The sequence below is a fragment of the Papio anubis genome, chromosome 5 (assembly GCF_008728515.1).
Source record: "Papio anubis isolate 15944 chromosome 5, Panubis1.0, whole genome shotgun sequence".
In the NCBI taxonomy this organism is placed as follows: Eukaryota; Metazoa; Chordata; class Mammalia; order Primates; family Cercopithecidae; genus Papio; species Papio anubis.
This window is the reverse complement of record NC_044980.1, coordinates 72,262,689-72,286,653: the sequence shown is the minus strand read 5'-3', so window position 1 is coordinate 72,286,653 and position 23,965 is coordinate 72,262,689. Positions and strand designations below refer to the sequence as shown.

The following is a 23,965-nucleotide window of genomic DNA, read 5'->3' as shown; positions in this document are numbered from 1 at the left end:
ATCAATCCGTTTAACAGTGGGAATGTAATTGCACATTGGTATGTTTGGCACCAAAGGATTTTAAACATCTCCAAATAGCTTCCTGTGCCAAAGAATTCACAAGGTTTTTACCCAGCTTATAGAACTCAGCAAGCTCAGGATAATGGACAGAGTCACAAAGAACTAAGAAATTTCAGCGAGGCCTGTATTTCCAAAATAGGTTTTCACCTGTCTTAGTAAAGGTGAATAACCTGAGACATTTTGCAGAAAGTCCTTTCCTAAGCCAACTGTATCGTGGTTCCACAAAGATTATTCTGCAGTCCTGTACCTAAGTTTAATTCAAGAGGTAGATGTTATTCTATCAGTTTGGCTAAAGTTCCTCTATTGTGCCCATTCTTCAGGCCGTCTAGTCATCAGAAACCTCTTAATTTCAAATTTATATTTGTAGAGGGAATACACATCAGAAGGCCCTTCCTTGGAAGAAAGTTCTCATATCTTATTACCTAATCCAGGAGCTGCAAGAAAGTCTCAAAGCCCATCCTGTTAAACCCATCGTGTTTTTTCTTTTTTTGAGACAGAGTCTCGCTCTGCCACCCAGGCTGGAGTGCAGTGGCGCAATCTTGGCTCACTCCAACCTGACTCCAGGGCTCAAGTAATCCTCCCACCTCAGCCTCCTTGAATAGCTGGGACCACAGGCATGCACCACCAGGGCCTGGCTAATTTTTGTGTTATTAGTAGTGCTGGGGTTTCACCATGTTGGCCAGGCTGATCTCAAACTCTTGAGCTCAGGTGATCAGCCTGCCTCAGCTCCCGAAGTGTTGGGATTACAGGCATGAGCCATCATGCCTGGCCAACCCATCATTTTGTAAATGACTACATCCAGGCACATACCTTCTTGGTTCATGGTACAGGCTGTTCAAGGGGCTTAGCTAATGTCAAAACGAAACAAATTAGTCATGTAGGGACTAGACAGTCATGGTAATTTTTAAATTGGCAACAAAAGTTTCATTAACTAAGGGGAAAAAACTGGCTAGGACTGTCCAGGGTAGAGACGGGAACTGGAGCCCTTCCAGATTCCCTTCCTTTGGGAACTAAGTCCCTTAAAGCAGTGGCCCCCAACCTTTTTGGCACCAGGGACTGGTTTTGTGGAAGACAGTTTGTCAACAGGACAGGGCTGGGGTGGGGAGTGGTTTTGGGATGAAACTGTTCTACCTCAGATAATCAGGTGTTAGTCTCCTAAGGAGGACGCAACCTGGATGCCTCACGGGCACAGTTCACAACAGGGTTCATGCTCCTCTGAGATTCTAATGCCCCTACTGATGTGACGGGAGGTGGAGTTCAGGTGGTAATGCTCGCTAGCTGCTGCTCACCTCCTGCTGTGTGGCCCGGGTCCTAATAGGCCATGGACTGGTACAGGTACGCGGCCCAGGGATTGAGGACCCTGACTTAAATGACTTGAATGTGTGCTTCTTGTGTGTTATGGGGGGTGTATCAAGTCAACATCAGGTAAGGCTATCTGCTGGGCTCTAGTTAATCTACTTCCATGTTTCAGTGTAAAGCCTAATCCCTGCCTCTCCCCACCCCCATTTAAAAATTTTCCAATTTGGAAGTTAGCACTTCCAAACTTTGTGAATATTTACAAACAATGAGAAAGTTCATTAATAGCACAAAGAAGGTTGCCATCAAAATAACGTCATAACAAACAGCACTCAGGAAGCAGCAGAAATACAGGCATGGATAGTCTCTGGATCCTGTTCTCCATGTTATAACTTGTCATAACAGATATACAACTTGCTATGGTCCTTCTATTTCAAATGAAGTGAAAATATGTACCACTGAAATTTTAAACAAACAAAATCAGGTTTAATTCAAATAAATATCCTTTATTAAAGAAAAAGAGGAATATTGTTAAAAGCACCAAAACTGTAGGTTGTTACATTGCATGTACAAGAGAAAGGTGATTGCAATACTTGGTGTACAAGTACTTAACTCTGAAGTCATGAGTGTAAAAAACATGAAATACAAAGCAATACAATTACAATGCAGAAAAGTTGCGCTAAAGAGCAAAAGGCAATGGTCAAAACAATTACTGGAGATTTCATGGTATTGCTATAAATGCTTGGTTTTTTCCTTTGTACTTTTAATACTTTAGAATGTTAATTGAACATATTTAAGTATTGTAAATTTGCAAGAGTTGGCATTTACAATACACTGTGCACACTGTCCATTTAATGTAATGGTATTAAAGCCATCCTTACAAGCCAAGCACAATGTGCTAGTGTTTTGCTTCTACCTTTTATTATATTGCACAAAGCTAGTAAATGTTGAATCAGTTTTCCATTAAAATTTTCATTTACCCAGAACCGATAAAAATCATGGCAGTCTCCTTAGCCCTAATGGGCAATTAATTATTCATGCAAAATAATGTGCAGCCTTCCATTTTTCATTAACTACATAGTATGGTTTCATACTTGGAAAGACATACAATACAATGATAAATTCAATGAGACAATGGAGATTCTGTCAAAGCTAAAAAAGTCAGAAGTCATTGTATGGGTTGCATCATTTACCCCTCTTGGTTCACAAATGAAGGAAAAATGCCACCTAGTGATTATGCAGACTTCTTAAAACCAATATAATTGGGAAAAGCTGGAATAACTTGTTACACCCTTTGATAGCTACCCATAGAACATGCAAGTAAAAAAAAAATCCCCAAATTTCCCTTGTTAAAACTGAACTCTATAACCAACATCCATACCGTGTGTTTTCATCTAAACATCACTTTTCAAGGTCTTTCCTACCCACCAGCTCCCCCAAATTTAGCCACTCTTAGTGTACCTAATTAAAAACAACAAAAAACACTAGCAAAAAACAAAACTTTCCCTTAACCCGCAAAACAAATGACTGCTTTGAGATTCAGTGTGAAATAACATTCATCAATTATTTAACAAGTCAACCTCAGAGGTATTTTCTGTACATGCCCCTTACAGTGGCATAATGTCTCTGCAGAAGGGGAGAGACAGTATAAATTTGGAATTCAATCAATTAAATCCTACAATTGCCAAGTTGTACATTTACTGTGGGCAAAACATAGAAAACTTTACAATAAACACATCTTGAGAATAACCCAATGAGGAAACTTTTCATACATTCACACACACAAATGCACACACTCACCAAATCCAGACTCCCTCCCGCCTTTACAAACCCTTTGCTTACATAACACGGTTTAGGCAGCAATATAAACTCACTTTGTAGGAAAACTTTTAAATTACACTATATCGGATAAAAAATACCATTGCTTCATTTTACAAAGCAATTAAGCAGTGACCCTTCTTAATGTGCTTTAACTAAAGAGCACTTTGCAGCAAAGTTCAGAAATTACTGAATTGTTCAGTAGGACTAATAGATGCAACATGCTCTAACAGTAAGGTGCTTCCACTTTCTCACCCCTCTTCCATCTGAAATAAATCTTGCTGGTCACTCCTCTAAGCATAGCTCTTTTTCTATGCTAAACAGTAAGTGGGAAATAGAATCTGTTTAAAATGCACACTTAATTTTTTGTTATCATTTACATTTAGTGCAATAATTAGGTAAAACTTCAGGTTTCTGCTTTCATTATCAAATGGCTGCATTTTAACAATGTGTCTGCAATAGTTTTGAAATGTCTTATAGCTGCTCATTTTTTACAAGTAACCTGGTAAAGTGTATGAAATTTCAACTCCCTGATAGAGGCCTTAAGGACCCAATAAACTTTTTACACATTGGTATCTGATGTTAAGTTTGTAATACTTCAATAATAAAGCTGAAAAAAGAAAACCCAAAAAACCTTGTATTTAGTGAACAAAAAGCTTTGCCTAGGCTAAAAGCATTGACTTAAACTTATACAAACACACTCATGTGACTGTAACTTAAAAATGGTGTCTCAGGGAATGTGTAAAATTAAACTGTATTAATTGTATACTGATCACATCCCAAACAGAGAATGCTGCCCATTAGTTTTTCTTTCACTGATTTAAGAATTTTAATTCTTAGTGTCTACAATGGCCCAAGTATGCTTTGCAACTTGACACACATTCTGTGACAAAGTAGCCATGCCATGTGTTACCAAATATTACTACATAGTTCAACTTTGTAGAAACAATTGTTTTTCCTCATTACATAAAGTAAAAGTGCTGAAAATTATGTTCTGGTTTCGTGTTATGAGAAAAGCTCTATATTTCTATTCCCACTATTACAGCTGTGTCTAGGAGTCTCCTTTTAAAAAATGCATTACAGAAATATTTCAGTTCCACAATGAAGAATTAAGGAATGATTGTTTTTATGCTGCTCACAAACTCAATAAGCCTATACAATACAAGCAAAACCATTATTCATCTTTTAAAAGATCCTTTTTAGCCAGGCATTCCTCACACTGCTGTAATCTACACAAGGATTTGCAATCATTAAGAATACCTTTCCTACACATGCGACATTGGTTATAATTTTGGGTGCATTAGGAGCCATTTGAAATTGACAGTCAAGTGGGCAGTAACAATCTCAAAACATCCCAAACTCATTTACTTGTTTTCCCTATTTTAAATGCATTGCAGTTGAGACCAGATTGGCAAATTAACTTCTAAATTGATTCAGCATAAGCAAACAGCTGTTTGTGGATACAGAAATCATATATTAACAGAAATGTGTCAAATATTTTGAAGCACATAAAAAGTATGGACGAGTTTGGAATTGGAAATGTGAGCATCTAAAGTACCATCATAACTAAATATACACATACGTAGTATTAAGGCCGAAGATTCTCATTTTATTAGAGGCAAGGAAAAAGGGCATTTAACCAGGTTTACATAATTTTTGTTAGGTTCTGAAGCTACTTTAACAGGTGGGTTCCACTGGTAACGTCATCTTGATGGACAAGTAGACCCTAGTTATTTGAAATTTTATTATCATTTGTGAGTAACTCCAAAGGTTTCTGACCTACAATCATTTGAAATTGTGTAGAAGCAGGAATCTGCACCTTAAGGCAAGGAAACGGGTGTGTTGGAAAGTTATTTACAATAGAATGGGCATACCTGGCTGCCAACAATACTCTGCTTTAACCTCCTTCTCTTCCAAGTGTGAGGTGACTCTCATGGAGCACTGTAACAGGATGGGTTGAGAGAGTTGTAGATGTATCCATGAGGCTAAGTGGAGTTCTGTACACCCTCCACCCTCCAGTCTTTGCTAGAGACTTACTATTACAGCACACCCTGGAAGACAGACCACAGGACACATGTATAAATGAGCCTATTTTATAATAGAATCCCAAAACTAAAAGGGCAGCAAATTCCCTCTCAAGATATGAATGTTCCAAGGTTTTTGGTTAAATTAACACTACATGTGTATTTTTCTGAATTTGAATAAATGGAAAAAAGTAATGAACAAGCACCCAGAGAACTGGATATATGAAATGTTGACACATGGGTACGTAAAAATTGGATAGCATAAAATTGATACATGATTTTGTAAAGGTTTGCAAATTTGCTTTAACTTTTTCAAATATATTAATATAACCAATCACTCTTTGGGTTAAGAAATATGCTTTAATATTTTACCAAGGGCAAATAGGACACTATCACCACTCCCATGCTGTTGAAGTTTCCATATTACATCTGTATTTCTAATCTTTCCAGACAAGATGTGGGAATAGTGTGGGAACTAAAACCAATGTATTACGAAGATGCTGCAGAGAAGCTCCTAGTCTCATCAATAAATGTATTACTAACATTTAAACAAAAGATTTTGTCAGGCTGGGCACAGAGGCTCACGCCTGTAATCCTAGCACTTTAGGAGGCCGAGGCCGGCAGCTTGCTTGATTTCAGGAGTTCAAGACCAGCGTGGGCAACATGGCAAAACCCTCTCTCTACAAAAAATACAAAAATTAGCTGGGTCATGGTGGCATGTGCCTGTTTTGTTTTGAAATAATAAAAAAAATTTGTCTTACATAACCTGTTGCCAGAAAATTTTCTCCCTAATTATTTTCAAGAAAACACTTTAAAATAACAAAGGTGTGAGCATTTCTTTTTTCTCCAGGAATACCAATTCATATACAATCTGGGCTTTTGCTCCAGTACTGCTTTCTGGGTTTAGGCCAGAGAATTGTCTTAAAAGAAATAAAGTTCTTTTTGGTATTTTATTTCTTAACTCCCTCCACAGAAAGGCCAAGATCTGCTTATACACAATTGTATGTACAGGGTACTGCACACTGAGTCCAACGATCTACATGTATTCAAGCCCACGACAATCCTGCTGACACTCCGGAACATATCAATGTGTCCTTCAGGACTCCATCGCAGCCAAAATCAGCACCTAAAGCTGTGTATAAATGTAAAATTTTAGTGACAATAACAAAGGCATTCTCCCAAAATTCCATTCAGCGCATGTGAAGATGGTGAAATGCCAGCCATGGAGACTTGTCTGCTTGTCTACTTTCTATCTTTGTAGAGCACATGCTTTTCACTGTGCAGCATAAAAATAAAAACTTAAAATGGTGGTTTGTAAAAAGAGTTAAGATCTGTATCCCTATTACTGAACCTTGATTTTTGATTCTCAATAGGAAAGTCATGTCAGTCATAGCAATCAAGCAATAGTTCACACAAAATAAAAATAATTTGAAATATTATCAAAGTATTGCCTCGCATAAGCAAGGATGCACATAAAATTCAAACTATTATAAATTCAGAAATATGAAGAGTGATTTAAAAGCATGGAAACTTCAAAACCTTACAAAGTGTAAGACTCCTAAAAATATGCCATGTTAAATGTATCATGTTGTGAACATATTAATAGATGTATCTCCATGCAGCTTTTCAGATGTTGCTGAACATCTTTATGAAAAATCCTTTGGAAATGAGTAATGTGGATATTTCAGGTGTATTTCCATCTGATTTTAATTCCTGACTTACAGCTATCATGATCAACTTTTTCAGAGTGTCACAGTATTTAACATAAGCTGATATGGAAGAAGCTATTTTTTCAGATGACTTTTCAGTGCACCGAAAGATGGTTCTCAAAGCAGTCCCAATACAGCTCACGGTAGATCTCGGTCAACCCAGTGTTCTTCCAGCAAGCCCTAGCTTAACTGGCCATTACATGGATGTAAAATAGGTGGATGGAAGGAGAATGTGCTTAAAAAACAGAAATCTCCAGACGGCCTTTTCTTCATTGCAGTCAGGAACATTGCACATGTAAAATTCATGTTAACCATCATCTATTGGAATGACTGGAAAGTGATAACCTGCCAATTGTGCTTCCTTTCTTCACACCACTGAACCAATGCACTTTGGATCTAATGTTATCCAACTGAGGAACCAAGTGCTTAAACTGTTATTTTCCAAAAGAATCAGAACCAATCTTGAATGATATTTTTCTTCTGTTATGTCACCTGTTTACAAACAAAATAATACAGACCATTAAAAAAAGATGACCCTTTAAAGATACAGTGTATTTACGTTCCCTCAAAAAGTGTACAAAAGACATTTTTTACAAAAGGCCATGACTGTATTCTTAAAGCAGCAAAAATGAAAACAAAATAATCTAAATACAGATTTTGATCACGTTTAAAAGACTCTTAGATTTTCATTTTTATTCTTTTTACTCTAACACTGTATCAAAACCATATACTAAAAAGGTAAATTCAGTCTAAACTATTTGCCTCATAAACTGCTAGTAGAGTAAGAATAATTAAATGGTGTCTTCAAAATGCAGTAGAAACTGTTTTTGTTAGACTGACATTAGAGGACAGGATTAATACCAGTCTTTAAATGGATACTTCATCTGGGCATTTTATTGAAAAGTGTTGTGCTTAAGATCTATGGGGCTTACTCACAATACAGGAGCATTTATATAAAAGACATACTCATCAGATAAAAGCTGACAGGAACATGAATAAAGTACCAACTTAATACAGCTCTGCTTTTCTAATACTGTAGCTACATACGGCTAATGAGCACTTGATATGTGTCTAGTGTGACTGATTTAGTTTGATTTAAATCCAGTTTGATTTAAAAATCTAAAACAGTAAATACTATTTTTCCATTAAATACAATTTTACTGTTTTGGTAGGACATTTCTCGTTAAGAATCAAATACTTAGCATTCAAATTGAGATGTGCTACTAGTATATACAAAAAATACACTGTCCTAGGTTTTTAATGTTGATTGTGTGTTGAAGGATATTACTTTGGCTACATTGTGTCAAATAAAATATTACAAACATCAGTTTCACATGTTCCTTTTCATTTTTGATGTGACTAGTGGACATTTTAAAATTACATGTCTCGGCTGGGCGCGGTGGCTCAAGCCTGTAATCCCAGCACTTTGGGAAGCTGAGGAGGGTGGATCAGTTGAGGTCAGGAGTTCGAAACCAGTCTGGCCAACATGGTGAAACCTGTCTCTACTAAAACTTCAAAAAAATTAGCTGGGCATGGTGGTGCGCCTGTAATCCCAGCTTGAACCTGGGAGATGGAGATTGCAGTGAGCCGATATGGCGCCACTGCACTCCAACCTGGCTGACACAGTGAGACTCCATCTCGGAGAAAAAAAAAAGAAGACTCTCACAGGAAACAAACTAGAAGCTTATTTATTTATTGAGTCAGGTTTCCTCCTGCCTCATCCTCCCAAGTAGCTGGGACTACAGGTGTGAGCCACCATGCCCAGCTACTTTTTGTATTTTTGGTGGAGATGTGTTTTGTCATGTTGCCAGGCTAGTCTTGAACTCCTGGGCTCAAGTCATCCACCCAACCCCAGCCTCCCAAAGTGCTGCAGAATTACAGGCCTGCAACTTAAAAGTTCACACCCAGCCTGAAACTTATTTTAAATCTCTATGTAATTACACACATTTTAAGAAATTTCCTTGAACACGACTATGGCTATCTCTGGAAAGAGAAGAGTTTCAGAGGGGAATGAACAGGGCAAAACAAGGGACCTTCATCACCTAATTTATGAATATTCAAGAAATTACCTCTTAAAACAAAAGTATATAAGTACATTAATGACAAAATTACAATCAAGAAATCTGACCAGGCACAGAAGCCTGTTAATCCCAGCACTTAGGGAGGCAGAAGCAGGCAGATCACCTGAGATCAGGAGTTTGAGACCAGCCTGGCCAACATGGTGAAACCCCGTCTCTACAAAAATATAAAAATTATCTGGGAGTGGTAACACGCGCCTATAATCCCAGCTACTCAGGAGGCTGAGGCAGGAGAATTGCTTGAATCGTGAGGTGGAGATTGCAGTGAGTCGAGATCACACCATCGCACTCCAGCTTGGGCAACAAGAGTGAAATTCCATCTCGAAGAAAGAAAAAAAGAAAAAAAAAAAAAGAAATCTAACAAATTAATGGGAAATACAAATTGCGGTAAAGCCTTTTTAGCCATTTATAGATAAAAAGTTCACAGCCTTTCAGTCTCCACGATCACAAAGTAGTGATACGCAGCTACTTCATCACTGCCTAATCAGTTCATACTAGTCTATGGTTTGCTTCTGGGGAAGCACACATTTAGTAAAGGGTGACTTTGCAGATTTCCAAGCTCATATATTTTCCAAGTGTTTCACTGTTTCTCTCTCAACATTGTACCACATATTCCAGCCATCAACAGTCTCCCACATACCCGAAAAAAGTTTTAAGCAATTTTCAAAGTGGTATACACCATGCACCATGTTCTTAACATCTGATACTAAGGCTAAATTAGTAGCCAGAAGCTATGAGTAACATCCCAGTCACTTGAGTATACAAAATGCTGATGCAATGTCTAGGGTTAGGCAGGATATGGTGGGATGGGAGGAGACAGACAAGGATAGGCTGACTTGAGCAGCTGCTGGTGTGCTGTGAATGGGCCACTGTGGACCATCTGTAATGAAACAGCTAAACACACATGTATGTGAAGGTCCAGCTGTGGAATTAGTGCAAAGATGGCAGTTTTAGGCACAAGCTTAAGCAGCTTCCTGAGAAGCTACAGCAGAAGAACACAACACATGGTAGCAAGAACTGTAAAGTGGGAGACAACCTACAAATATCCACTATGGAAAAGATTCCCAGTTAGACACACCTGAGAGTCTAGACATTCACACACTGATGTGTGTGTGTGTGTGTGTGTCTGTCTGTCTGTCTATCCATCCATCCATCCATCCATCCATCCATCCATCCATCCATTCATAAAGCATAGTGGACATACGTACAAGCAAAAATAACTCGAAGTTACTTTGGGATTCAAAAACAGTAAGTCATACAAAGTGAGTGTTACATGTAACTATATACATAATAGGAAAAAAGGCAGGATAATGCTACTACTGAATGTTGGCTGAATCATGGTAAATGTAATATTACCCTTTTTAAGTGATTGATTGATGCAGATGCTGATGGGGAGGGGTACAGTGAAGAGGTACTAGAGGCATGAACCCAAACCCAAAGGAACAGGTGAAACTGCTTTCAGTAATATTTTACCTAATATAACTAATAGAATCTTTCAATATGTAATCAATTGTTTAAAAACTAACATACATTACATTTTTGTATTATGTCTTCAAAATCTAGATGTGTACTTGCATATACATTAGATCTACTCAGAATTCTTTTTTTTGAGGCCAGGCATGGTGGCTCACATCTGTAATCCCAACACTTTGGGAGGCTGAGGTGGGCAGATCATTTGAGGTCAGGAGTTTGAGACCAGCCTGGCTAAGATGGTGAAACCCTATCTCTACTAAAAATACAAAAAAAGAGCCCGGCGTCATGGCAGGCGCCTGTAATCCCAGCTGCTCGGGAGGCTGAGGCACAAGATTCACTTGAACCCAGGAGGCGGAGCTTGCAGTGAGCCGAGATTGTGTCACTGCACTCTAGCCTGGGTGAGAGAGTGAGACCCTGTCAAAAAAAGATTTTTTTTTCTTTGTTGTTCTACTCAGGATTCTTAAGGACAGAATGTTCATTTTTAATAAGTCCCCCAAGTTAATTCTTATGATCAAACATGTTTTAAGAATTATTATGCTAATTGGGGCAACCATAGGGAGACCCTGTCTCTACAAAAAAATAAAAAAATTAGCCCAGCACAGTGGCATGTGTCTGGAGTCCCAGCTACTTGGGATGCTGGAGCCCAGAAGGTTGAGGCTGCAGTGAGCCATGAACGTGCCACTGCACTCCAACCTGAGCAACAGAGAGAGACTGTGTCTCTAAAATAAAAAAAGAAATTCAACAAAAAGAATTCACAGGGCTAACACATAAATTAATTATTCCTTTACTTATTCCCTTCTAGGACTCAAGTCTTCCCACTTTGGTGAATGTTTGAAGCCCAGAGAAACATATTCCATCAAGAAAGAATAATACTTAATAGAACGTTTGTATACTCTATAAATTTTATACAAATTACAACATTTCAGTTACCATCGTTATAAATTCGATATACTATTTAATTTATACCATGTTATCTTTACTGATTCTGTATATTTGGTATAATCTGTGCCATATTACCCTATAATTAGCTTATTAAAATGTAGTAGACTATAGCTCTCTATTAGGAGAATGCTACATGTGTAACCAAAGAGAATCTTAAGAGGTACAGGAGTATTCATTAGCTATGTAGATAATTTTTATATAATGATACCTGCAAATTTATCTAGATAATACAGTAACTGTGACAGGTGTAAGTAGTTTTTTTAAGGGTTTAGAAAGTTAAATAATCAGACAATGCAACAATTTTTCCAGATTGATCTTAGAAAACTCCTTTGAGGTCAGCTAACATGACATCAAAATTGAGTATGGATAACAGTTTGTTACTGAAATACTTTGTCAGAAAAGCCTTTTCTTAAAAAAAAAAAAAAAAAAAAAGATTGACTTCTTTTTACAGACAGGTTATCGCTATATTGCCCAGGCTGGATTTGAATGCCTGGGCTCAAGAGATCCTCATGCCTCAACCTCTGAGTAAATGGGACTACAGAAGCGAACCATTGAACCTGGAAAGCCTGTTCTTTTTTTTTCCAGACTAGTCTCACTTCTGTTGCCCAGGGCAGTGGCATGATCTCAGCTCACTGCAACCAACCTCCACCTCCCGGGTTCAAGGGATTCTCTTGCCTCAGATTCCCAAGTAGCTGGGATTACAGATTCCTGACACCACACCTGGCTAATTTTTGTATTTTTAGTAGAGAAGAGGTTTCACCATGTTGGCCAGGCTAGTCTTGAACTCCTGACCTCAAGTGATCTGCCTGCTTTGGCCTCCCAAAGTGCTAGGATTATAGGCGTGAGCCATCGTGCCAGGCCCTTTTCTGGTTTTTTTTTTAGGGCAAGAATGAGACTGTCACTTTACTTGTAATTACAGCTGTATGGCAGAAATTTTTAATGAGGAGGACATTTTAAAAAATAGTATTTACATAGCAATAATCATAACATTTCTAGAAACTACAGAATTAAGTAAAACCTGAAGTTCACAAATTTGTGATCCATGCTAAAATTGGGCTATAAAACAAACGATATGCCTCAGGCTCAATAAAAAATACCCCAAACCTCATCATCCGATTTAAAACCTGTATTACTGAATGCTACTAAAGACAATAGGGTCATTTACTTGTTAGTTCTCCCAGTCTGTGCAAGGCAAAGCCTCCTCTTCGTCCTCTGACTCTGGGGATGCTTCTTTAATTCTTCTAAGAGCTTCATGGATGCTCCGTGTTAGAGGGTCTGTATCGGGTAGAAGTGTGAAGGATTCTCTCAAAACATCCTTCTGTACCTTCTTCAATTTTACCCCTTTCCTTATTTGTGCCAAGATATTATTACTATCATCTTCATCAGGAAAAGGAGGCAGAGTTCGCTGTTCAACCTTTTTCAGATGAAAACTACCACGCTTCAAGGAGGCTAGCACCTCATCCATTGGTGAGCTCACTTTGGAAAATGAAACAGAAGAGTATTACAGTTAGGATTGCACTTAATTAGAATGAAACTGTATAACCTCTACTATTTGCAACTGTGAAAGCACAGGATGCTGAAACACTATCTAAAAAAGGGATCGTGAAATGTGTGCAGAAGGTGACCAGAACACAAGGGATCCTAATTATCCTTCTTTTTAGAAAATCCCAAGACCCAATCCATGGTGGGTACTATTAGTATTCCTATCATTTCCTACATGAGAGAAGTGACCACACTGGGAACTGGGAGGTGGTCTTAGTAGTATTATGGGTGCGATTCCCAAAGGATTTCCATATTGCAGTTGCTCCACCCAAATTCAGAGTGATTGGGTTACATGTTTTACTTTTAAAACTTACATTTTTGTTCATTATGGAGACTGTGCTTTTTTCATTTAGTTGTTTTACATGTGAAATCCTACTCAGATTATATCAAGAAATGTTTTATAGAATGGTCCTTCAGATTAAAATGTAATAGACAAGTAATATGTAACATTTATATAATGTTCTCCCTGTGCAAAATGCAAATTCCTTAAAGGCAAAAGGCAAGGGTTATTCTCTGCTCTTTTTAGAAATAATTTTATTTGTGCTGGAATATCTCACAACAAAAAAAAAAAGAAGAAAAAAATAGTAACCTTATTGAGGTACATCTGTCACGTTGTAAGTTGAACAGATTACTCCCTATTCTTCTTTGCTTCTTTATACAAATACACACAAGTCCTCAACATATGTTACATGATCCTGCCAATGTCTTCCCTGTGGTGACAGTCCTGACCAGAGAGCTTACCCTTTCTGATGAGTAATTTTTAAAAAATCTCAGGTTTAAAATCAAATTTTTTTCCCCTAACACAAAAGGAGCCATCCATTATACATTACCAAACATGTATGTATCACTTTAGAAGATGTTTTTAAAACATGCCTAACAGCTCAAGAAGGCATACATTTCTGTGTACTTTATGCATTTGTAGATGTGAGTTACTAAGAATTGTCCTCTAGTGTGACTTTGAAAACCTGTTTACTATCAAATAATGTTAAAAAATAAAATGTTTTAAGTTTTGCAACGTCAAAAAATACATAGTTTTTTACTATGCCTGATGTCATACAACAGATGGACCATGAAAATATCTTGCCGTACCTCTCCTCCTCTGCAAACCTTCAGCAGTCTTTCTGAGCTTCTTCCGTGCACTGACCAGCTGGCTGCTGTCAAAGAGGTGTGCTGAAGGGGCACTGGCTGACTTTGGAATCCTCTTCTCATTCCCCTCCTTTCTAGGCAGATCTTTCTCCAGTGTCTCTGGGCTAGTGTCTTTAGCAACAGGCAGAGGTGGTGGTGGTGGGGGGGGGGGGGGGGAGGAGGTGGGGGAGGTGGTGGTGTTGGAGGAAGAGGGGGTGGGAGTGGATTTATGGTAACAGAACATGGTTCGAGGTTGTTATTCAAAAGTGGAAGAGATACAGGGGGAGGCAGTTCAGAGGTAACACCACTGAGAGGTAATGAAGTGGCTTCAAGTTGTGTTAATGAAGTATCTTCAAGTTGTACAAGGCTCTGGGGTTCTGTTGTCTGTGATGGCCCACGCCTGACTCTTCCTTCTCCCACCTCTTCAGTTTTCTCTTCTACCTGTAACACACTTGGTAGAGAGTCACACTGATCCTCTCGGAGAACAGGACTTGCTGCACCTTTTCTTCTTGCATGAGCTAGTCGTAATCTGGTTGATTTAAGTATGACTTGCCCAGGATATCTCTAAAATATCAGAAGTTATTGGAACTGGTTAAATGTTATTGAAACAATTTATGAGCACATGCCTATTTATCTTATCCTTCAAATAAAAGATGTTACGTGGCCAGGCATGGTGGCTCACGCCTGTAATCCCAGCACTTTGGGAGGCCAAGGCGGGTGGATCCGACCAGCCTGGCCAACATGGCGAAACCCTGTCTCTACTACAAATACAAAAATTAGCTGGGTGTGGTGGCAGGCACCTGTAGTCCCAGCTATTTGGGAGGCCGAGACAGGAGAATTCCTTGAACCTGGGAGGCGGAAGTTTCAGTGAGCTGAGATTGTGGCACTGCACTCCAGTCTGAGTGACAGAGCAAGATTCCATCTCAAAAACGTTATGTTGCCTTATTGGTTATTTCACTCTTAAAGTTATACAGAAAATCCGAAAGTACCTAATAACTTACAAAAAATTATGAATTTATTATTTGCCTATCAAATCCATGATTAATTCAAATATTCAAATTATCATGATTAAAAAAAGATTTTTAGTGAATAAAACTACTAAATGTATAAAACAAATAGCATGTAAAATGCAAAACATAAATTATGTCAAATGCATAAATGCTACTGGTATGCAAAAAGAAACTAGTTTCCTATGTTTTCAAATGCACACACATGAGAAAATTAAAATATTCTTTAACAGGTTACTTGGCATTTTTAAAAAGCTCCAACAACTATATATCCATTTTATGACAGAATGAAGAAGAGAGAATTACATTTTTTGAAGTACTTACTGGTAGAACTCTTATACATCTTTTACCATGGTAAAACCTTTTTTTTTTTTTTTTTTTTGAGACAGGGTCTCACTCTATTGCCCAGACTGGAGTGCAGTGGTGCGATCACAGCTCACTGCAGCCATGACCTCCCTGGCTCAGGTAATCCTACCACTTCAGCCACCCAAATGGCCAGAACCACAGGCATGTTCCACCATGCCAGGCTAATCTGTATAGAGACAGGGTTTCGCCATGTTGCCCAGGCTGGTCTTGAACTCCCCGGCTCAAGCAATCTACCTGCCTCAGCCTCCTAAAGTGCTGGGATTACAGGCGTGGGCCACATTTACTTAATAACAAGGCTTATCCCCTGCCTCACCTCCTTTTTTTTCACTGTAACACTTGTTCAAAAGCCTACTCCACTTATAAAGTGATCCTTCAGCATGCACAACTGAAGTAAGGCTCCAGAGTACTTTAAAAATGAGGCTTCAGCAGAGTTCTGAGGAGATGTGTGGATACTGTGGTATCAGTGTGCGGTCATGGGTTACCCTGGCAAGAGAACTGCTGAAGCATTTCTCAAATATGCTACTCCCCCCACCTCTAATTCTGCCAATGGCACAGGTTGATGTATGTGGAATAAATAACAAGTTGATGCTTGAGCTGGATAGTCAGTTGTGATTTAATTTTTTAAACACAAGAGGCATCTAGGTTTCCCAGAGGCCTTGATCATTCTTCTTATACTACTAAAGCTGTGGGTCAAAGATCACAAGAATACTAATTCGGAAAACCACCAGAGGAAATGGAGCCATGCCATCAAAACAACTTTAAAAAGGACTTCCATGGTTATAATAGTTTATAAATAAGGGAAAACCAAGTTTTTCCCCACAAAGAAATCCTACAGGTGTATATGTAGCTCTGTTTTAAAAACAATGAAAAACAATAAATGGACCATTACTTTTAATACCTGTTTAAATGTTCGAAGTCTATCCAGTGTTCTCTGTCTCTCTTGGCTAACCCAGGCACTTTTTCTTTCTTCTTCATCATGTAATTTTTCTCTCTTCTGGTAAAAAATTAATAATAATTCCATTACGCTGTGTCTCAATTTTTATCATTAATAGGAAAAAAGATGAGAAGTTATCCTAATATGGGCCCAAGGGGATGATTCATTGAACAAAATTTTTATAACATGAAACATGAAATATTTTTAATATACAATTTTAGTGTAAAATACTTCTAGCTACTATATTATGCTAACTTCAATGTAGATGACTTTAAAAATAAAATCAGCAACCGGCCAGACACAGTGGCTCACACCTATAATCATAGCACTTTGGGAGGCCAAGGCAGGTGGATCACCTCAGGTCAGGGGTTTGAGACCAGCCAGGTCAACATGGTAAAACCCCGTCTCTACCCAAAATACAAAAATTAGCTGGTCGTGGCAATGCATGCCTGTAATCCCAGCTACTTGGGAGGCTGAGGCAGGAGAATCGCTTGAACCTGGGAGGCGGAGGTTGCAGTTAGCTGAGATCATGCCACTGTACTCCAGCCTAGGCAACAGAGTGAGACTCCGTCTCAAAAAGACAAACAAATGAACAAAAGCAATCAAATCAACAACCCCTTGGTCAGTAATTTGGATAGTGTATATTATTCTAAACAATATAACCAGTAGTTAGAAAAATATACTTCAAGCATTATCCATGAATCATCTGGTTTACTATCACACCTTATTTCTGGCAGTTATCTAAACAAACTTAATCTTCCCAATAGAGTTGAATCATCTTAAAGGTATGTAATAAAATCTCATTTGGTAAAATTAATGTTAGTTAAATAAATGAAAAGGCTTTCTATATAGGTAAATGGGTTATTTTCTTGCTTTGTTTTAAAAAACGAGAGATACCTCCCAGAAGACCAGATCAGATAATTTCACATGGAAATTAACTACCCTCTCTTCCACTGTTCTGTCCTTTTCAAATCCAACTCCCCATTCTATTCTTCTATCATTCCTCTCCTCTTTTCCATCAGCTTTCCCTAAACAATAAAATTTCAAATGAGAATTACAGTTGCATTTGCATTGGATGACTGTATCATAAACTCCAAGAAGAAAGTATGAGTGAGGAGATAAGAGTGACAGGGAGACAAAAGGAAACTGGAAAATAAAGCCCAGTGTGGTGGCTCATGCCTGTAATCCCAGCACTTTGGGAGGCTGAGGCAGGAGGACTGCTTGAGGCCAGGAGTTGAAGACCAACCTGAGCAACAGAGTGAGACCCTATCTCTATCAAAAAAAAAAAAAAAAAGGTGGTAGGCTAATTATTCTGAATAAAATGCAATCTAGTAATATACTACTAATTTACACAAAAGGACACAAAGGTACACCACACATGAACACAATTCAAAGGGGGCTCTTAGAGCCTGAAATAAGTGAGCATGTGCCCAAAAAGAGGCATAAGCCTCCCTGTATGTTGCGCATGCTTATAGCTGAGACAAGCATATGCCACCATGCCCAGCTATTTCAAAAATTTTTTATAGAGATAGGGTCAGCCTGGTCTTGAACTCCTGGGTTCAAGCAATCCTCCTGCCTTGGCCTCCCAAAAGCTAGGATTACAGGCATGAGCCACCATGTATGTTTTCTTGAAATGAAAGCCTGGAGTTTTGAGTGTGCTTATAAAAAACAAGAGTTCATTCTTTAATGGGGAAAACAGAATTCTCTTACCCAATTTGTCTCTGGGCTAATAACAATTTAAAATAGTAGTATTAATAAGTAAATCCTCACATTTTATTTCAGAGACCTTACTATCAAATATTAAAATACACTTCCTTAGTCTTGCATATTTAATTCACAAGGATGTCCAGGGGAAACTGTTGCAATAATAAGGTTAACATCTAAGAATCTATATTTTAAACAATCCACCACGTAAGAGGTTCTGACACTGGTGGTTTAAAACTAGCATTGAAAAACAATGATCTATTTTGATCTAAGCTAACTTTCCTTGTGCTTTATCTGTATGTGTTAAAGATGACTAGTAATATTTAATGGATTCATTCTCTGACAGTTATATATTTCAACCAAGGTATTAAGCAAAATTCTAAGGCAGATGACATTTATCTTTGGGATTCCCTTGAGAATCAATTTCTTGGCCAGGTATGGTGGCTCACACCTGTAATCCCAGCACTTTGTGAGGGCAAGGTGGACAGATAACTCAAGGGCAGGAGTTTGAGACCAGCCTGGCTAATACGGTGAAACCCCGTCTACCAAAAATACAAAAATTAGCCAGATGTGGTGGCACGCGCCTGTAATCCCAGCTACACGGAAGGCTGAGGTGAGGCAGGAGAATGGCTCGAACCCGCGAGGCAGAGGTTGCAGTGAGCAGAGATGGAGCCACTGCACTTCAGCCTGGGCAGAGTGAGACTCCATCTCAAAAAAAATAAAATAAAATAAAAATTAAAAAAAAAAAAAAAAGGAAAAGAAAAATAATCGATTTACTAATTTTTACTCCTGTTGCCCCAAAATAATAGATCTGGGAAAAAGATCTGATACTCATTCATTCTAAAAAGTTAATTAGTTATTCCCCTCCACCAAAATCTTATGTTTTATAAAAAGAAACATATTGGAAGTGTGGAACCTTCATAACTAAACTGATAATGCAAGTACAAATGGTTATAGCAGGGAGCAACTTACTCACCTCAGTGTCATGCTGGTCCCCTGACTAATCTTACAAAGCAGTTTCTGACCCACAGAAATAGTAATGAAAAATAAAAGTACAATAATTAATTTGCTATTTCTAGATTCTAGGAGAAAGGTAATCTTACAGTTTATGGGTAGTTTGGCTAATTTTATGTGGCTAAAATGAAGAGTAAGGGGCAGCATTAGCTAAGAATGTGCCTTAAGCAGTAATGGAGACAAATTTAAGCCTTTTGGCCTTTAGTATGATGCTAAAGAAAGAAAATTTTAAAAATATCCAAATATAGTGATATGGTCATGTTGGCATTTCCGATGTTTAAGTACAAATCACTGGTGTTAAATAATTTAAGACACATCTGAAAAGATGACCATCAGGATAATATATTGTGTGGGATGAGGCGCAGCAATATGCGAGTAGGAGAAGGTTTCTAATGTAATTTTATATACAGTGAACTAATATTCTCAGCAAACTAGGAATAGAGGGAGAACTTCCTCTGCTTGATAAAGAGCATCCATCCCAAAACCTACAAGTAACATCACACTTACCGGTGAGAAACTACAGCTTTCTTGCTAAGATCAGGAACAAGACAAAGATATCTCCCTTACCACTCCTTTTCAACATTATACTGAAGTACTAGCTAATGCAATAAGACAGAGAAATAAAAGCTATACAGATTGGGAAGGAAGAAATAAAACTGTCTTTGCGGACAGATGTAGAAAATCTGAAAGAAAACTGACAAATCTGGATTATAAGAAAAAGCTTGATTAACAAAAGTCAATTGTTTTGTAATATACCAGCAATGAACAATTGGAATTTTCAATTAAAAACATGATACTATTTATATTACCACCTCCCCGACGAAGAAGAGGAAGAAAGACTTAGGTCTATCTTAGGTATAAATCTTACAAAAGGTGTACGAGATCTTTATGAGGAAAATTATAAAACTGATGAAAGAATCAAAGAATTAAATAGATGAAAAATATTGTTTGTTCGTGGATAGGAATATTCAATACTAAGATGTTAGGTATAGGAGAAGGAGGTAGAGGTTAAAATAAAAATAATAATTAAAAAGCAAAAAAACCAAAAGAGGAAAAGTATTTTAAAATGAAAAAAATGAAAAACATATTAGGTCATCCCTACTTGACTTATAAATTCAACACTGTCCCAATCAAAATCCCAGCTATTTTTTTTGTGGCTACTGACAAGCTGATCCTCAAGCTCATATGGAGAGGCAAAAGATCTAGATGAACGAAACAAAATAGGACACCCAAAAATAGACTGAAGAGACAGAATCATTTGATCTTTGATAAAGGAACAAAGACAATTCAATGGAAAAAGGATAGTCTTTTAAACAGATGGTGCTGGAACAACAGGAAGTCCACATGCCAAAAAAAAATCTAGACACAAACCTTATACCCTTCACAAAAATTACCTCAAAATGGATCACAGACTTAAATATAAAACACAAAACTATAAAACTTCTAGAAGATAACATAGGAGCAAATCTAGCTGATTTGGGGACTGGCAATAACTTTTTAGATGCAACACCGAAGGTATGAACCATGATAGAAAGTGCTGGTAAATTGGATTTTGTTAAAAGTAAAACACTTCTGTTCTGCAACAGACACTGTCGAAAGAATGAGAAAATAAGCCACAGATCATAAGAAAATATTTGCAAAACAAAGGGACACATCTGATAAAGGAGTATAAGCCAAAATAATGAAGAACTCCTAAAATTCAACAATAAGAAAATAAAAATCCAATTTAAAAAATGAGCAAAAAGGCTGGGCACGGTGGCTCATGCCTGTAATCCCAGCACTTCTGGAGGCCAAGGAGGGCAGATCACTTGAGGTCAGGAGTTCAAGACCAGCCTGGCCAACATGGTGAAACCCCGTCTCTACTAAAAACAAAAATTAGCTGGGCGTGGTGATGCACATCTGTAGTCCTAGCTACACAGGAGGCTGAGACAGGAGAATTGCTTGAACACGGGAGATGAAAGTTGCAGTAAGCCGAGATCGTGCCACTGCACTCCAGCCTCGGCAGCAGAATGAGACTCCAAAAAAAAAAAAGAGCAAAAGATCTGAACAGACACCTTACTAGAGATATATACAGGGGCAAGTAAGCATTTGAACAGATGCACTCTTTCTCTCTCTATATATGTATCTATATGTCTATATATCTGCATTAGAGATTTGCAAATTAAAACAACAGTAAAAGCCAAGCACAGCAGTCCATGCCAGTAGTCCCAGGAGGTTAAAGCAGGAGGACTGCTTGAGCCCAGGAGTTTGAGGCTAACCTGGGCAACCTATCAAGACTCCATCTGTTAAACACACACACACCCACACACACCAAAATATACCACTATACACCTGTCAGAATGGCTAAAATTCAAAAATGTGACAACAGTAAAATGCTAGAGAGGATGTGGAAAAACCTGAACTCTCATTCATTGCTGGTGGGAGTTCAAAATGGAACAGCCACTATGGATGACAGTTTTGCAGTTTCTCACAAAACTAAATACACTCTTACCATACTCTCCAGCATTCATGCTCCTTGTTATTTACCCAAATTGGCTGAAATTTACGTGCACAAAAAGTCCTCCATGGATGTTTATAGCAGCTTTATTAATTGCTGCCAAAGCTTAGAAGCAACCAAGATGTCCTTCAACAGGCTCAAGGATAAACAAAATGTGGGACATCCACACAGTGGAACATTATTTGGTGCTAAAATGATCTATCAAGCCATGACATGGAGCAACCTTAAATGCACATTACTACGTTAAAGAGGCCAACTGAATAGGTTACATGCTGTATCATTCCAACTATACATTGGTAAAGGTAAAATATGAAGACTATAAAAAGATCAGTGTTTGCCAGGGGCTTGGGGAGAGAGAGGGATGAGTAGTGGAACAAAGGGATTTTTGGAGCAGTGAAATTATTCCATACAATACTATAATAGCAGATCCATGTCACTATACATTGTCAAAACCAACAGAATACAGAACACCAAGAAAGAACCCTAATGTAAGTAACAGACTTTGGGGAATGGTGATGTCCAATGTTTCACTGATTTTAACAAATATGCCACTCTGGGGGATGTCGACAGTAGAAAGGCTATCAAGTGTGGAGACAGGAGTATATGAGATGCTACAGTAGGGGAGGCTACGTGTGTGGGTTGAGGGTACAGGAACTCTGTACTTTCCCATCAGTTTTGCCTAAAAACTTATCATTATATAAACTGAACTAATGTTAATGTCCAGTTATAAGCTTTTTATCATTCTCTACAGATTTTATCCACTCTAAAACATGTAAAAAACAAAAGTTTTGTTCAAAATCTTCGAGTCCAAACTTACTAGCTGTACTGTGTGATGGGTTCTATATTCATCTTCAATCCGAGTGCGCTGTTGGATTTTTTCATTGTGTTTTGCAATACATATTTCCTGTAAATACATAAAATATGTTTTAATACAAGTGAAACTTGAAAGACTCTGAACACCACACCAAGGTTAAGTTTTGATCTTAATATATACCACCTACAGAACAAAGTATCACACTGACCACCTCTTGTTTCTTATCTGGACTACTGAAGCTGTAAAAGCCAAGTAATCAGGATCTTACAAAAAGACTCCTCTATTAAACTGTTAACTTCTATAGACCACCTGGTTTCTCTTTTTTGAAGGAGAAGAGGTGGGGCAACGTGGACTGAAGGGGGTTGTCCCGAAAGGTCTTTTTTAGAAGATTCCACGTCTCATTATACTTTTTCTGAGAGACGGCGTCTCACTATGTTGCCCAGACTGGTCTTGAACTCTGAGCCTCAAGTAATCCCCCTTGCCTCAGCCTCCTGAATTACTGGGATTACAGGTATGAGTCATGGCACCTGGCTTCATTATGCTCTTTAAACATGTCTGGGCAAAAAAGAATAGGAAAGTATTTACTTATATAAAATATGTATTGTTAAGCTCTCTCTGACAAGTTAAAGACCATGAATTTTTTTGTCCAGACTGGCTTGAACAGTATGGGATCTGAATCTTTTGGTCACAGACATAAGAGCTGTAAGAGACTTGGAAGACTAGAAAGTCAAAGTTATCAAAATTATTTGGAAACTATTTTTAAAAAGCATATATTTTCCAATCACAATATAAAACAAGATTTTTATAATAACTATGAGATATGCACTACTTTATAAATTAATGCACTATATTCTGGCAACTTTTTACCAGCACCAAGCTAAATCTTCATTACCCTGTGTCCTTTCCTAAGTAAACGATTTGGAGAAGTTTTCCATATAAAAGGGTTAGTCTCCAACATTCCAAAGCTATACTAAAATGATCACTTTTTTTTTGTTTGTTTTTGAGATGGAGTCTCACTCTGTTGCCTAGGCTGGAGTGCAGTGGCATAATCTCTGGCTTACTGCAACCTCCGCCTCCCAGGTTCAAGAGATTCTCCCACTTCAGCCTCCCAAGTAGCTGGGACTACAGGCGCGTGCCATCATGCCTGGCTAATTTTTGTATTTTTAGTAGAGATGGGGTTTCACCATGTTGGCCAGGTGGTTCTTGAACTCCTGACCTCAAGTGATTCGCCCACCTTGCCCTCCCAAAGTGCTGGGATTACAGGCGTGAGCCACCATGCTCAGCCTAAAATGATCACTCTCTGAATCAGAGAAAGTCAAATAATAACCTTTGAAGTCAGTAAACTATTTTAAAGCAAAATGTCATTTTTTACATCATGTTCTTTACCCACTCTGGTTCATTCTGTTGCCTAGCAAGAATCCATCCAGCGCAATGGGGAAAACAAAGGGCGCATTAGATAGCATCATGACAAGGTGATACAGTAACTCAGGTCTCTGAGTGTCACGGACCTAGGACAGAATCCTACCCCTGCTCCATATTAGCTGCTTTTCCTTAGGTGATTT

At 38.2% G+C, this 23,965-nt stretch overlaps 1 protein-coding gene across 1 annotated transcript in view; it reads right to left on the bottom strand.

The window, feature by feature from the left end:
• Window positions 1-1,637: 1,637 nt before the first annotated feature.
• JMY (junction mediating and regulatory protein, p53 cofactor) overlaps window positions 1,638-23,965 on the bottom strand; it is an 86,839-nt gene continuing 64,511 nt past the window's right edge. Inside the window, 6 exon segments of the mRNA XM_003899860.4 lie at window positions 1,638-7,399; window positions 12,566-12,876; window positions 14,032-14,245; window positions 14,248-14,631; window positions 16,339-16,434; window positions 22,407-22,493. Of these exon segments, the coding sequence (XP_003899909.2) occupies window positions 12,569-12,876; window positions 14,032-14,245; window positions 14,248-14,631; window positions 16,339-16,434; window positions 22,407-22,493 (1,089 nt within the window). The 3' untranslated portion in view covers window positions 1,638-7,399; window positions 12,566-12,568.